Genomic DNA, 16,376 nt, shown 5'->3' on the forward strand with positions numbered 1-16,376 from the left:
GGAATAAGGAAAGAAACAATCGGGGGTTAAAGGTCATTAAAATGAGTAAGAGATAAAGAGAAAAAAGCAGTGTCTTGGAAAAAAAAAAACTGTCAGAGAAAGGAGATATGAGGTATAAAGAATGAGGCATACTAGAGGATTCATTTGTTACACATTAGCAAGGGATCTGTGAAATCTCCACAGCAAGTATTTAAATATATGACGTTCATACTGAGGAAGAGTTTTTCTTTTTCTTTTTTAAACTGAATGACCATGTCAGCTACACAGTTACATTTGTGGAGATATAATAATAATCTCAAAAAAGGATTTCTACTTAATATAAATATGTACATTTGAATGAGAAAAATTAATTTCTAAAAAGATTAAGAAAATTCGCAGCTGCCTTAAAGTGATGAAAAAAATTGAATGACTTTAACAACACACTGCCAATATTGTTATAAAGTCACATAAAGTAGTGTGTGTTAAATATACATAATTTTTTTCTCCTTTTAAAACTATTTATACATTTGTAAAATTAAATATTTCTGATTAGGACGATTTCAAATTCTTTCTTATCCAGCCAGTCATTATTTTGTAGATTTAAAAGAAGTTTTCAATGATGTCTCACAATCATTTCTATCAAATCAAAACAGTTATTGCTGTCTGTGTGTACAGTCATATCTCATCAGATCTGATACATCACCTACCCTGCTGGGTGAGTTCGTGGGCAGCATCCGGCATTTTGACCTGTGTTCACAAATAATGCAGACGCTAAGCCCAATACCCAGTCAAGTCTGATCATCAGAACTCCAGATGACAATAGCATTAGGAGTCAATTTATGCTTCAATGGCCTTTTCTGGATGAAATACAGTATATATGCATCTGACTGAGGTTTGAAAGCAGTTCCTGGAAGTCTTAATTTTTGCTTTTTTATGAAAGTTTTTAGTTTTGTTTTTTCAAAATATTCAACAAAAGTTGAAAGAAATTTTCCAAAGCTTGTATGATCCCCTTTAATATGATTTTGATGCTTCGAGCTATCTAAATTTTTTAGAACTTAAGAAGTAGAATTAGAATTATAGTATATGAGAGACAGATTTTTTTTACTCATAATTTGTTACATGAAATGTTTTTAAAAGATCACTATTTCCTCTTAATGGGGTCACTAATCTCAAGAATGGGGCTTTTCTGAAGTTCTTTAAAATGTTCCTTTTTTTTCTTTTCCCTTCGTATGTAGTTTAGTACACACTTTGTAATGTCACAGGTGGGTCTTCAACATAATTTTAATTCAACTCCTTCCTTTCACAGATAAAGAAGTTGAGCCTCAGAGGTTTTTGGTAATTTGCTCAGATACAGCAGAAAAATCAGGATTAAGAGCCTGGTTTATAATTCCGAACATAGTGCTCCTTCTGTTATAGTATGCTTTTTATAGTTCTGAGTTGTTAGCCCTGGAATGAAGAGAAACTTTGAAACTTTGGTTTAAATTTTTTTCAAACTGTCAAGCTCTACTTATACAAGATAACACAGAGTTATTTCCCACTTAAAAATTACCCAATATACTAAAAATTCAAACGTGAACCAACATACCAGTAATTACTTTACAAAGTATGTATCACTGACTTCCTTCAACAGTTCTCTGGGTGTATTATATGCATTTTTTGAATACAATAATTGGATGTATTCAGAACTTTCTAGAATTCATCTATATAAAAATTAGATGTCAATGCTCTCTTCTTCTGTAGCAGAGTGAAATGTTATTTTTATATCATTCTCATTTTCAGTTCAAAAGGTAAAGTCTCTAAAAAGCATCCTTTGACAAACCTGCTAATGAAAGCTCAGTTCTTGGGGCGGGGTGAGTGTGTGTGTGGAGGAGCTGGGGAGGCGGAAGGGGCAGTATGGGACAGCACAGTAATGTTGTTAAAGTATGGGCCAAGAGACCTTGTCCAGCTTGTCGCCCCAGCACTTCCTAGGTAGGTGAACATGGGACCTTAACCATGTAAGGAGTTTCATGAACTTTGGCAATATGCTAAAACAATTGTGGCCATGTGACCTCTCTCACCCTGTTGTATCTGCTTCTTTTCTCTCACCCATTGAGTAAAATTCCTTCAGAAGAGGATGTCCCCGGAGAAAGACCGGAGTGCATGGAGAAGTGCATGATCCTTTCTCCTTTCCTTAGAGAAGTGCATTCTGGGTATGCCAGTGAATGCCGTATACAATCACCACTCAAACTTCTGTTTTGAGTTTATATGAATGTGGAGAACAAAAGTTATTTTTACAAATTCTGATACTGGCATCTGTGTCACTCAATCAGTTAGCCAATGTCAAAACGCTCTTCTTAAAAAAAAAAATCTGGGAAGCTACATCTTATACAACTGCTTACTTACCAAAATATTTTTTTCCTTGAATCTTTTTAACTGAGTATACAATACTAGGTTTCTAGACATAAAATTATATTCACAAAATTTCCAAGCTTCCACTATATTAACTGGTGCTACAAACTTCCAGTGTTTTCTCATCTTTATCCTTCAGATTGACTGGATTAGCATTTTGAGACTCTTGGAGAGTTTATGAACATTTTCACTGTGCTTTTTAGCTTTTAGCTGAATCAATTTTGCTAATACTCTAAGTAATTGTTTAGTTTTATCTCTAGTCCATCTTCTTAACTGGCACCACAAAAATCTAAATTATTATAATGGAGTGAAGTAAGATTTTTATGGTCCATATAAAATTGTCTGCAAGTATCTCTGGCAATGTATTGTCTTTGTTCATGTTACTTTTACTTTTGATCAAAATTATTACATCTCCAGGGACAAATTAAATGTTATTTTTCTGGCATGCTTCATGCTTTAATTTTTGGCCTAGTGATTTTTTTTTGGCTTACCCGTATATTCTGAGAAACTAATTGTCAACACATAGTTCAGATTATTTTAAAGCTGATAACATAACAGTTGTTGCATCAGGTTCTAATATTCCTTACATGACCTCATGGGGCTCATTCAAAACAAAAAATATATATTTTAAATTAGCTAAAAAATTAATATATTTAAATGTATCAAAACTAAAAATGATTGACCAGAAAATAGATTACACAATGTATTTCTGCTAACATTCTTGGTTCAAATATGATGAAAAATGATTGAGTTGAATCTAGCTCAATTTCATGGACGGTGACCATTATGCACCAGGATTTTGCCTCCCCTTGAGGTGGAACAATGTTATTTATTTTGACTCCATTTTTCCTTTTGTAAACCATCCCTGAATTTGTTCTACTGGAGAAATTTTGATAAAACTGTAGCTGTTTTCATATTTATTTATCTTTTCCTTTTGCTGTTTATTATTTATTATTATTATTATTACTATTATTATTATTATTATCACTGTTTGAAAATTACGTAGACCGTAGCTGGCACATAGAATGAACAATGCATGTTTTCTGCATAAAGGCTCAAGAGTCATCTTTACCAAAAAATAGGAAGATGGTGCATAAACGTAAAATGAGAGAATTTCAGAAGATTACTTTTTTCTCCAATATATGGAAAAAAATCTTACTTTATGGACTAGATGTTAAAGTTGTGCAGAGCACATAACTGGAATTTAGAAAACATTACATTGTTTTACAAGTCAGTATTGAAAATACTTAGTATATTTTTTGGGCATCAACCTTCTAATTAAATATTTTTAAAGAAAACAAACTATTTTATAGCAAAACGTATAGACACTAATATTTTATAGTGTACCAAGTAGTCACTTATACCATTTAAAAACGTTTTTGTTATACTAAATTTGCCAGCTTTAAGACAGGGGTCTCCAATCCCCAGTATTGGTCCGTGACCTGTTAGGAACAGGGCTGCACAGCAGGAGGTGAATGGCAGGCGAGCTAGCTAGCGAAGCTCCATCTGTATTTGCAGCCGCTCCCCAGCGCTAGCATCACTGCCTCAGCTCCACTTCAAATCATCAGGCATTAGATTCTCATAGGAATGCAAACAAACCCTGTGGTGAAGTGCCCATGCAAGGGATCTAGGCTGCATGCTCCTTATGAGAATCTAATGCCTGATGATTTGAAGTGGAGCTGAGGCGGTGATGCTAGCGCGGGGGAGTGGCTGAAATACAGATTAACATTAGCAAAGAGGTTTGACTAAACAGAGACCATAATAAATCAATTGCTTGCAGGCTCATATCAAAACCCTATCAGTGAGTAGCAAGTGACAATTAAGCTGCATCTGGTGGCAGGCTTTATAGTGGCAAGTGAGTTGATGTACTTCAGTTGTACAGCTGCATTTGGTGGCATCTGATTCTGCGTTATAGTGAATTGTATAATTATTTCATTATATATTACAATGTAATAATAATAGAAATAAAGTGCACAATAAATGTAATGCACTTGAATCACCTCCAACCTTCCCCCACCCCCAGGCCATGGAAAAATTGTCTTCTGGGAAACTGGTCCCTGTGCCAAAAATGTTGGGAACCACTGCTTTAAGAGATTTATCTTTACATAACTATAAACTTTGTTTTCTCTTTTCAGCACTAATAATTTTTATGTATTTGCTAGTAGCTATGTCACACTGGCAAACAATCAATTCTTTGTCAACAAGCATACCACTTACTGGATTGTATTTATGCAGGCAAAATATTTGTTCCCAGAATAAAGCATGCCTTTTTAAAAATGAGACAAGCACTGCAATCGTGTGACTGAAATGTTTCTTTTTTAACATGTGTGGGCACTTAAATGTTATTTCGTTTATTTTACATGTGTTCACAAAAAGACTTTAGCTTGTCAGAAAAAGCTAAATATTTGGAAAAGATTGTTTTTGATTGAAATATTTTAAAGCCATTTTCATACATACTGAGGGATATTATACCCAGTTAAAAGTCTGAATGCTCCCAGCGCACTGAATAACTTTCAGTCATATGGACGTGCTAAGCAGACCATCTTATAAGATGGTACAATCTATATTGATTCATTTGGTTTTAGATTCAAAAGTGTCATATAATAAAGTGTTTATAATCATTAAATACATTAAGAGATGAATTTAAATGAAATGTAGTAGTGACTGTAATCCCTGTGAAACTTTCTTTCACAGGATCACACATTTTCATAGCAATCGCAATCTGACATTTGGTTAGAGAAAAGGAGCAGGGGGAGATGAATGTTTCATAATATCAAGTTTGCTTACAGTGTAAGATGGTAATGGATTGAACTTAGCAGGTTATAATACAATTTTCATTTTATTTTAAACATATTTTGCATTATATAAAAATATTGATCACAGTGAGCTTTACCAATTGTTATTGCTATAAAAATGAATGCAGAAACAATATTTTTAGTGGAAATAAATTATATAGTCATTATTTTTTTCTTTTAAATCACAACAAAAAAACCTCGGCTGTTTGGTCATTGGCAGAAACCCAGTCTTTACAAGAGGTCTTTTGCAGATGAGCTCCAGTCTCTTTCTGTAAAGTTATCCACATGGTTCAGGAAACGCCGACTTTTGTCTTTGTTACCATGGTCCCACAAGGTCTCTCTGTTCATAGACAGTTCTAAAGTGGCAACACAGTTTTCCATGACAGAAAAATGACGAACTGGAAAATAGAACAATCTCAGTTCATATGTGGTCTTTTCCAATATGAAGGGACACAGCGACATACTTCTTCACTAAATGACAGTCCCTGCTCACAATGCTTCAGTCGATTTGTACATGGTCGTCTGTAACAACTAGGAATATAGAGAGAAACACACTTTTGTTAAACATTAATATATGAACTTATGCTATAGACACACTTTTGAGTTATTCTAAATTTTAAATTAGAACAGTTACTCATTTTGTCATAAAATTGTTCTCGGGTTTATAGGTTTGTAAATTGTTAAAGTTCATGCTTACAATTATAAAATTTGAGAGGAATGGAAAAACCTGAAAAAAAAAAAAAGTGTCTTGGTTACTAAAATAACAAATGGAAGAATGAGATATCAGCATTAGTTTGAAGTGCTTTCTGCTTCGTGGATGAAAGTAACATAAAACAGAAATTTTGGAAGTAACTATTTGGTCTGACAATTTAGTGTGGTCACGTAGACATGGCAGAACTCACTAGAGTCTGAGACTTGTACGGAACTCAGAGCTTGAAGCCATTAAACCCAGCCATTTTGGCAGGCCCATGGTCCTCAGCAAGCAGCCCCACCCTTGCTCCTGTGTCCCCGCTGGGCAAGCAGCTAGCTGTGATGGCGGTTCACTCTCTCTTCTCCATCTGGGCTCCAATGCTGTCTGCCGGAAGGGAAGGAGAGGGGCAATATCATCGTGGGGGTCCCTCTCCTACTGCCCTAGACATCTAGTTTCTAGTAGTGGTAAAAGGACAAATGATCAAGTAGTCAATAACATCTGAAGCACTGTTGCCCTGATGAATGGGAGTTATCTTTGAAAAAGTTTCTGAAGTGTGAGTATGCTTACTATATGGGAATGGAAATGGGTGTCCAGGGAAAAAAAAATACAAGATGACCTGACATGGATATCAAAAGTGCACCTCAGAAAAACTACAGATGTGATTTCGAAATTTCATTTTTGTACTCTAGGAAAGAAAGTACATCTAGTTAAAATGTTATTATTGTTAATTTTGCTTATAAATACAAATGCATTACTATAAGACCTCTGGTATTCCTTTACTAAAGAGGTACAATTCTCAATGACCAATGAAACTTGCTTATTAAGGCAGTGGACTAAAGTCTGCCCACCACACTTTTGGAATAAATATTAAGAGAAAATAAGGAGTATAAATATTTTCAAAATGTAAATTATCTTTTTTTTTTTTGCTTCAATATATGCACGAAAATTGGAATTACACACTTAGAAAAACGAACATGGGGGAGTTTCGGTAAATAGAAAGTCTTTATAAAACAATGTATACTATTAAGAGAAATACAATGATAGAAATCTTTTCTGCTAAGTTAATGTAAGAATTCTGGAGAAAAATATGGTGGCTGATTTATCTATGCAAGCATCAAAATTTTAAGTTTCTCAATATATACGAAGTTCACTCAGAAGGATTTAATATACAAAAAGGTTTAGTAATCTTTACTAAGATTTAATATTTATATGTGTATTTTTGTAATATCCTGGTAATTAGAGATATGCAAGTAAAACTGCAACACAGTTATTGCTCAAAATATTCTAAAGAGGAGTATTATAGAGTATTCTGAAATACTAATGGAAAAAAGTCATCAATGATATACATAGATTCAATGAAATCTCCTTATGCAGTAGCTAGTGGGGACAGATCATCAGAAATATAAATTAAAATGAGACTGCAAAACTCTTCAGAATCAAAAAGATGGATACTTTATATACTGAGGAAAAAAGGAATGACAAACATTAATGCAGATATAAAATTGTAAATAAATGAAATGTAAGGTTTGAGTCATTTAAAGTCATTTGATGAAAGAGAAGAAAGCCCAGTGAAGGTGATAAAGAAAAAATGTATGAAAACTGAAAGGACACTAGGAGAGCACGATTTATGTCAGCCAAAAAAAGAGGAGAGCTTAAAGAAAAGCTACAGAAAGGACAGCTTTGGTCTTACATAAAGACCCAATTGACCATTGGATTTAGCAAGTAAGAGTCTGAAGCTTATCAGGGAATTTTAGGGCATAAATCCCATTACAGTTGGTTGAATAAATGACAGATGAAAGAGGTGAATGAAAACGTCAAAGGCCTAAACTTGGAGCAAATTTGAAGAGAAGGACAGAACTTGGTTGCTAAAGTAGGCTCAACATCACGGGGAGATGCTAACAAAATAGAAGAAATTCAGGAACTTTTATAAATTGAGAGGAAAGGACAACAGAGTTAAGATGTTAAAGGTATGGAAGAGAGAAGACATGACTGGTGGAGCGATGTTGAAGGAACGTGGGGAGAAATGTCAAAAGTCAGATCTGGCTTAAATAGTAGCTCTCCTTATTCTCAGACTGTAGAGGAAAAAGTTCAGAGACTCACACTTAAAAGGTTTCAGTCCAAGAGATTCATTCTTTTCTTGGTGAAAAAGTTTTGAAGAATGAGTCTTGAGTAACCTTTAACAACATATTATGTCTCTAATTCCGTTAAATAGTTAGCATAAATATTTTTATTTCTAGATATAATTCTACAGTAAATGGTACTATCCTATCCTTTTAAGATTTTGCACATTTTCTGCACTTAGAACAGTTGTCCTACATCTGATGGCATCGTGGTTTTGGTGGGGGCAGGTGTGCACTGCCTGGTGTACTTTGAAAATGCTCCACAGATGATTGTCCGATGCACCTGTCCCCCAACCTGTGTTGACAGCCACGACCTTGTCCCCTGGGTAAAGGACTCAGAGTGTAACCTGAGTTTGTATCTGGTTTGGGTTCCCAGGGCTCCTTTCTTGCCCTTTGGTGAGGAAACAGTCTCACACAAGTTTGGCATTAGTTAAAAAATATCAGAATTTGTCTTTCAGATCTTACCAGTTTCATGCTAATAAACGACTGTTATTTTGATTGAGAAAACTGCTTTTAGCTGAGAAAACTATTTCCAGTAAGAGAAATAAACACAATTTATGAAGATTTCCTACCTGCATGTTTGATGTTGAAATTTCTTTCCTTTTAAGAAGCATTTCTGTGGATTTTCTGTACATTCACAGGCACACTTCCCAGGGTTGAGGGGCTGATTTCTTGGGCAGGTCCTTTTACATACGCACTGGCATGTGTTTTCATCAAATTCTCTGTTGGTCCCACATGAGTTGGGGAAAAGTTTGTTTTTACAGACGCACTGGCATGAGTCTCTGTCTAGTTCTTTGTGGGGCCCGCAGCTGGAAGGCTGAAGCCCCCCTTTGCAGACACATTGACAGGTCTCTTCGTCCAGTTCCTTGTTGGGTCCACAGATATCATGGAATCCATCTGCCACGTCTAGACAAATACAGGCAGGACAACCTTACTATACCTTACTTGGTCCCTGGTGTGGTGTGAAACAATTAAAAGCACTGAAAAACATCTTCCTTTTTATGTTTTTCATTACAGGGCTGTGCGTAAACATGGGCATGTACCTTTATAAAGAAGTTCAAAATAATACCAATAAGAAACAAAAAAGGTCCTATTTTGTAGTGACCCATTAAAAAGTGTGATAATCTGAATATTGGACATATGATTTTAATATTAAAGTATTTGTTAATCAAATTAGAGACCCTTGGTATTTAGTCTTAAAAACATCATTCTGCTTACCGTCTTCAGCACTAGAGGTAAAAATAAAATCCTGCTGAGTGAGGCATCTGCAGACTTGACTATTCCATGTGTAATTTGTGGGGCAAGTCTTGTTGGCAGCCTGGCATCTTGGGGAGACACAGATGGGTTAAGCATTAGTATAATTGGAACATAGAAGGGATCATCCCTTTTCTTACCTATGTAGTACACAATCAATACATGCTTATAAAAAATGCTCTAAAATAATGGAGTATATATGAAATGAAATATGAAAGTTTCCTCTCAAACTACTTCTACCTACATGCGCTGTCAAATTCTAATCACAGAGGTGACCACTGTTAGTGGTATAGTCTTATTTCACTCCAGATGTCTACCTTTTTAAGGCAAATACGATTATTTGTATAATCACATAGTGTTCTAGTTTTTGTGAACATAGGATAAAGCCTTTTATATTACTCTGAAATTTACTTTTCCATTAAACAATACATCATGGAGATCTTTGTATGTCATTTCATAAAGTTCCACTCCGTTACTTTTCATGGTTGCATAGTAGTCCATTAAGTGGATGTATTACTATTTATTTTATTAATCTCCTACTGGTAGCTATTAAAGTTGCTTCCAATTGGCTTTTTCAAACAGTTCTACATAAAACACCCTTATACATGTAACTTCACTGACTTATTTCTGAGGAGCAGATGCCTATAACTGTCAAGGGTCCATTAATACAAAATTCCCACTCTACACTCTACCAGAAAGGTATCAAAGAGCTGTGTTTTTGCTGTTGTTCTAGTTTTCCCTCCCTCCTTCCCACCCTTCCTCTCTCCTTCTCTCCTTTCCTTCATTTCAGTAAAAATTAAACAGCATGCTCTTCCTTTTCTTAGCTTTTGGTTTATGGCTTTAGTGTTTCTTTTTGCAAATAAAAGAAAATATGTATGTATACATTTTAGCTCATTCTGTTACACAGAAGATAGCATCCTTTAGATGCGGTTCTAAACCTTGCTTTTTTATTTAACAATATTTCCTGGAGAACATTATACCTTCCTAATAATTTTAGGTATTCTCAAGAGCAAGTCTCTACACATTAGTATTTTTGTTATTATTTTCTTGGCTAATCATAAATTAACATCAATCCACATAAAATTTAGACAGTGTATAAATTTTCTAAAATAATATCACTGTTTCTTTAAATTTACCTCCTATCTAAAATGTTAGTATTCTATCCAACAATATGAAATTGTTTAGTTATATAATAGCAATACAATTGATCCTGGTTGAATGAAACTCATATCATTTCATTTACAGAAACTCATACTTTCTGTAAATGAAAGTAAATCCATTTTGTCTATGTTGCCGCAATATTGACGTGGGTTAAGTAACATATTCCCAGGTTGATAAAGGTGGACACAATGTTGTGGCGGTCCTATTAGAAAGGCATCATTCATTTAGCTGATATGTGATTTATAGTGCCATCACCTAAGCCATTGTTTTTTTCCAGTCGTTAGTTGTAACACATTAGTGGATCAAAAAATCAACTACACGAGTTGGGAAATGCATTTTTAATGTAAAAACTGGCATGTAATAAAATACAAACTATTAGAGTGCATGTGATAAAGACTGTTTTCTGAAATTTTATTTCAATTATATATATGCATGTAAATATTTTAAAATAAGTAATATACATATACAAATGTGTACGTGCAAATATGAATATACAACCCCTCACACACAACCCCTCCTTCTTCCACGTGTAGTGTGTGTGTATGTGTGTTTATGGTTGCAATGTCAAGTGTATTTGTCTTTACTTGCATTCAGAAAAGTTGACAAAACACATCTCTAAGCTATTCAAATGGCAAAAAAAAAAGTGTCACAAATAATCTTAGTCCCTAGCCTAACTGAGATGGTGAATGATGACATTTCCAACTGCAGGAATATGTATAATGTGTCTGTGCTTAAGTTTAAAAATGTATACAAAGTTGTTCATCCTAAATAGATATGAAAACAAAAACAATTTCCTATCATCTAGTAAGGAAAAAATAGATTTTTCTAATATTTCGACATCTTCAAAAATATAAATTCAAAAGCATGTACTGTGTGTAGAAACAAATGTAGAAATAAATGTAGAAATATATTTCTGGAAATGTTATACAAAATAAGCTTTCCAGGTTTATAGAATTAAATAATGATTTCATATAATGTGGCTAAACTAACTCTTTAGTTTTTGCATATTCATGTTGAGTAAAAATATAATCTTCAGAATAACATTCTCGGTTATGTTATACCTCAAAGGTTGTACCCACATAAACGTTATATTAACTGACTAATTATGGTTTGCTCAAGGTGAACTAAGTATTTTAATTTCTAATATTCTTAAAACTTAAATTTATAGAAAAATATGACTTTAGAAGATGCTCTGTATTCCATTAAGATAACAAATGATGAAATTTAACTACATTTAATTTTTTTGATAAATATCAAAATAGAATTTTGATTTCCTAAATGCCAATGGTTGATGTCATCTAAATTTCACCCACTATGATAAAACTACTCAAACCTATTTTAGGGAAGAATATCGATCCAGACCATTTTTGCTCAAGATTGTTGTCAGAATAACAGCTGGAAGGGTACTGTATTCTTTCATTATCAGAGCCACAGAGCCCCAGGAAAAAATGTTTCAACAGTTTTATTCTAAAAGTCTTTGAATTGTTTTGTTCACATTGAGTTCATCGTGTATGGCCCTTGAATATTCTTGACAATCTAGACAGATGTTGATATGCTTACAGTTTTGCAAGAGTGGTTAAGTAAAAATGTCCTTGATATTCAATGTCATTAACTTCTTTAATACTATGTATAGAAATCAGAACTGCATTCATTTTTAAGGCTTTATATAAATTGTCTAAAATAAAAAGGAACACATTTAACAGAGATATACCTGAATAAAATGTATATACTCATCTTCCCTTATATTGATTTTTATTGACTTCACACTAATTTGTGTTCATATCTGTGCATGTTATTGTTTGCTTATGTTCCATTAGTCTACTGACTGGCAGAACAGTGGACAGGGGTTGGGGTTTGTTAGGGTATAAAAGGAACAGATGAAAATTCCATGGTTTCACCATTATTTCAGACTTAATAATTAATAGGCTAATTAAATAGTTGCATTAATATAAAAAATGGGCTTATACATCTAATTTTCACTCCTTGTGCAAATATAAACTTGTTATTTACGAAAGCTCAGTCACCTTCTGAAACTTGGATATAAAATAAGAGTCGCGCTGTTTGTTCACCAGTTGGCTAGCCAAGTACAGAACTGTTTGTTTTTGAGTGAGATGCCACCAGAACAGGGGCATAGAAGCACTGGAGAACAGATAAGTCTAGAAGCCTATGTTTTCCTGTTTTTATTTTTTGAATTTCCCTGCTTGGATAGGTTGGGAGACAAGGTTGAAAGAAGTATGGTAGGTTAAAATGATGGAAATCTAGTAGTTACTGTATTTATCAGCTTGTCAGTTTTTATTTCTATATTTAATTTGAATTAACAATTAGAACAGAGAATAGATAAGGGTAAGTAATCAAGAACTCAGTAAAAATGTCCTTTAATCATAGCCACTGGTCTCATTATCTCCTAACAGCCACAATACATTAACAGAAAAACAAAACAAAACAAAATAAAACAACAAAAAGAACGTGTTTTGAGGGTATTAGAGAGTTGATATGACAACAAAATGACTGGCTGATGCCAGGGATTGGGGGGAGGGAGAAGGGCTGAATAGGTAGGTAGAGTATGCAGGATTTGGGCATGGTGAAACATTCTGTATGATACTGTAATTATACATTTCCTTACACATTTGTCAAAATCCAAGTAATTTACAAAAAAATCCTAATGTAAACTATGGATTTTAGTTAATAACATATCAATATTGACTCATCAATTGTTAAAAATGTAATTCGAGATATTAATAATAAGGGAAACTAGGTGAGGATGTTGAGGACAGAATGAGAACTCTGTACTTTCTGCTCAGTTTTTCTATAAAAGTAAAACTGCTAACAAGTCTATTAAAATTTTTTAGAAAATGACTGGTGGATTTGGTCTAATTATATGGGAATTAATTGATAACAATCACCAATGTGTTCTGGTTGAACTTGACATTAAGCCTCACAAAATCTTTGACCTAACAGTTTCCACTTCTAGGTAACATTACTGACATGACCCCAGCGCAGAGGATGTACTAATAAAATCTTCTCAGCCATACACGCTTTGCTGTAATTTCTACCAGTCAATCAGTGAGCCATTAGAATGCTGCTTTCAGTTATTATCTTTTAGAAGGCACAAATCAGAAAGTCCAAAGGTAGGTACACTGTATAGCACAGTCACCTTCCTTTTAGATAAAAAATATGCTTCGGAGTCTATAACCTCTTAACTGAGTTTGATGGTAAACCGATTCTTATCGATAGGTGCTCATATGAAGGTGTTAAACAATATTTAGATAAAGAACTTTATAAAAAAGAGGATGAACAGACATATGAATTAAGATTTCAACAATAAATGTATATTAACATAATGGTTTTAAGCTTGCAAAGAGGATATTTTCAGGGCAGAATGCAGGTGCATGTTTTCGAATACTGGAAAAAACAAGTAGTTTCTGATCAACTGGCACAAGACCATCCCAATTTAATTGGAAGACATATTATCTCGATATTTCTGTTCTGATATAGTTTGTTAAATTAATCATGTTATTGTTTATCTTTATTTCTGGTAAAGTACATATTTGGTATACTTTTAAAATTAAAGGGAAAGAATGAAAAAATAAAATGGAAAAAAATCTTCATGGATAGTCAAGCTTCTAAGCATTCAGACTGAGGATCTGTTACATATTAAAGTTTAAAGACACTGAGCATTGAAGTTCTAAATCAAAAGTTGCCAGGACTATAAATCCACTTTGTTTCTTGGAGAAGAGATGAGTTCTCACAAGAATGAAATATTCCTTAATAAACCCGAATAAACGTAACTTCTTAGAAGCAAAAATTTTTATTTAATTTCTTAGTGAACAATATTAACCTTTTCGTAAAAGAAATGGAAAATAATAAACAAACAAAAACATATATCAGCCCCGAGGCTAGATTTATCCATTTTTTTTAATCTCTTCTTTTCCAGTCTTTCTCATGATGTGACTCTCCCCAAAAGACTGTGATACAGCCTCTTTATCAGGCTTAAATAATATATAGCCTCTATTTTTATTATCCATTAAAAATTCAAGCTATGTTGGTTATGCTGAACATTGTAATGTCACTCCTCTACCTCTAAACTCTCTATGCTACTCCACTAGCTCTACAGAAAAGGTGAAACTCCCAGGCTGGTGCTCAAAGCTTCCAAGGCACTGCCTTAAGCACTGCTTCTTCAAGGCACTTGTCTCTCAAATATGACATCTCTCTCCTTTGATTTTTCTCTCTTCCTAATATACAGTATATTGCCTCCCCTATAGTATATTATCACAGAATAAGCACGGACATTCTATTTGTTTATGTATTTATTTATATATACAATGAAATACTAAATACACAGTTATTTTTAAGTGGACATGAAATGACAGTAACATCTTATTTATTAGTAATACACAGCTATTTAATGAACAAAGTAGGCCAACAGACATCAATGTGATTAAATCTCTAAAACAAGCTGCTGAGAGAAAAAAACTGTCACCACTTAAACATAAAACTTTTAAATACTCAAAATGTTTAACATACCATAATTTCTTGTGGTATGTTAATATATCCATATGCCATAAAAATAGAAAACAAGAGTAAAAGTAATACAATTTCATAGTAGCAGTTACCTCTGGGGACAGGGGATGAAGAACGGTGACTGGGACTTTGGGTTGTATCTTAAATAAATATGAAAAAATATATTTGTTAAATTTTGCAATCTGTCAGTTTCGTTTTCATTGTCCTTTAGTATATGTTTGAGAGTTTGTTTTTATTTAAATAAGTTAAAAATGCAGTAATGGCTGTACCTCCAAAAGAATGAACTGGCTCCAAATTTAGTTTGAATCTCTGATTTGCAACATTTTCAGTTGTGTGATGCTGGAAAACGTTACTAAATCCCTCTGATTCAGTTTCTTGCACGTAATTGAGAATTTCTCTCTCTCATTCTGTTTCCTTCTTTCTCAAACACACTCTCTCCCTCTCTGTCAAGTGCATGGCAGATTATTAATAAATGAGATGTTACTTTCATTTCATGTCCTTCAGCTAATGGAGTCAGTCCTTGTCATTCTTGAGCTTTTTCTAATATTTGATCATCAAACCACTTCATCTTCCCTTGAACTCTCATTGGCTTTTGTAATATCTTCTGAATTTTGTAATATCATTCTCTCCCAGTTTTTATCTCTATTCTTTCTGAGTGTTCTTTATCAATCTCTTGCACAAAGAATTGTTTCTCTAAGTTTACTAAATATTGATATTTCACATGGTGTCATCTGCTGCTCCTCTTCTCTGATTAAGTCCTATATTTTCCTATATCTTCCAATTGCTGTAACTTCCAATTATATGCTGGTAGCTACCAAATGAGCATGCCCTTCGCTTTGCCAGTGTCGTCCCAGCTCCACATTCAAATACCTACCAAATGTTTCACTTTGATTTCTTACAGGTATCACAAATATTCAAACTACCTGTGTAAAAACTAAATTCTCTTCTTCAAATCCACATTCCTGTTTTCTTGAGTATTATCCATGCAGTTTCACCCTCACCTTCTCCCTCTTTGTTAACCCACACACGTAGTTCCCAAGTCAAATACTTTCTTCTCTTTCAAATGTCTTTCGATGTCCATTTCTCTTTCGTTTTCCATTTCCACTGCCTCAGTTCTCGCCCTTATTATTTCTCCATTGGATTATTTCAGAACCTTCCTCTCCAATTTTCTCACCTCCTGTTTGTTCCTTTAAGCCAATACTACATTACTATCAGGCTGTTCTTTCTATAATATAAAAGGTAAATATCACACCCCTAAATGAATCTTTTAGTGGTTCCTGGGAGATGAAGAAAAAGTCAATCCTTGGCATGACATGTGGCCTCATGTGGATTCTCTCCCCATCACACTGCTCCAGTCATGCATCCAGCATTCTCCTCTACCACACCAACTCCAGTCCTGTGTTACAGGTTTGACTCGCTCATGTGATTCTTCTAGAGTAGTGATTTTATCTATCTTTCTATTTCTAC

At 33.9% G+C, this 16,376-nt stretch overlaps 1 protein-coding gene across 1 annotated transcript in view; it reads right to left on the minus strand.

The window, feature by feature from the left end:
• Nucleotides 1-5,187: 5,187 nt before the first annotated feature.
• The window catches only part of VEGFC (vascular endothelial growth factor C), a 99,912-nt gene continuing 88,723 nt past the window's right edge, over nt 5,188-16,376 (minus strand). The window contains exons 5-7 of the mRNA XM_039882593.1: nt 9,192-9,298; nt 8,546-8,879; nt 5,188-5,693 (exon numbers count right to left, since the gene is read on the minus strand). Coding sequence (XP_039738527.1) covers nt 5,579-5,693; nt 8,546-8,879; nt 9,192-9,298 — 556 coding nt within the window. The 3' untranslated portion in view covers nt 5,188-5,578. The remainder of the gene's footprint in view (nt 5,694-8,545; nt 8,880-9,191; nt 9,299-16,376) is intronic.

The sequence above is a fragment of the Pteropus medius genome, unplaced genomic scaffold (assembly GCF_902729225.1).
Source record: "Pteropus medius unplaced genomic scaffold, Ma_sr-lr_union100, whole genome shotgun sequence".
Taxonomy (NCBI): Eukaryota; Metazoa; Chordata; class Mammalia; order Chiroptera; family Pteropodidae; genus Pteropus; species Pteropus medius.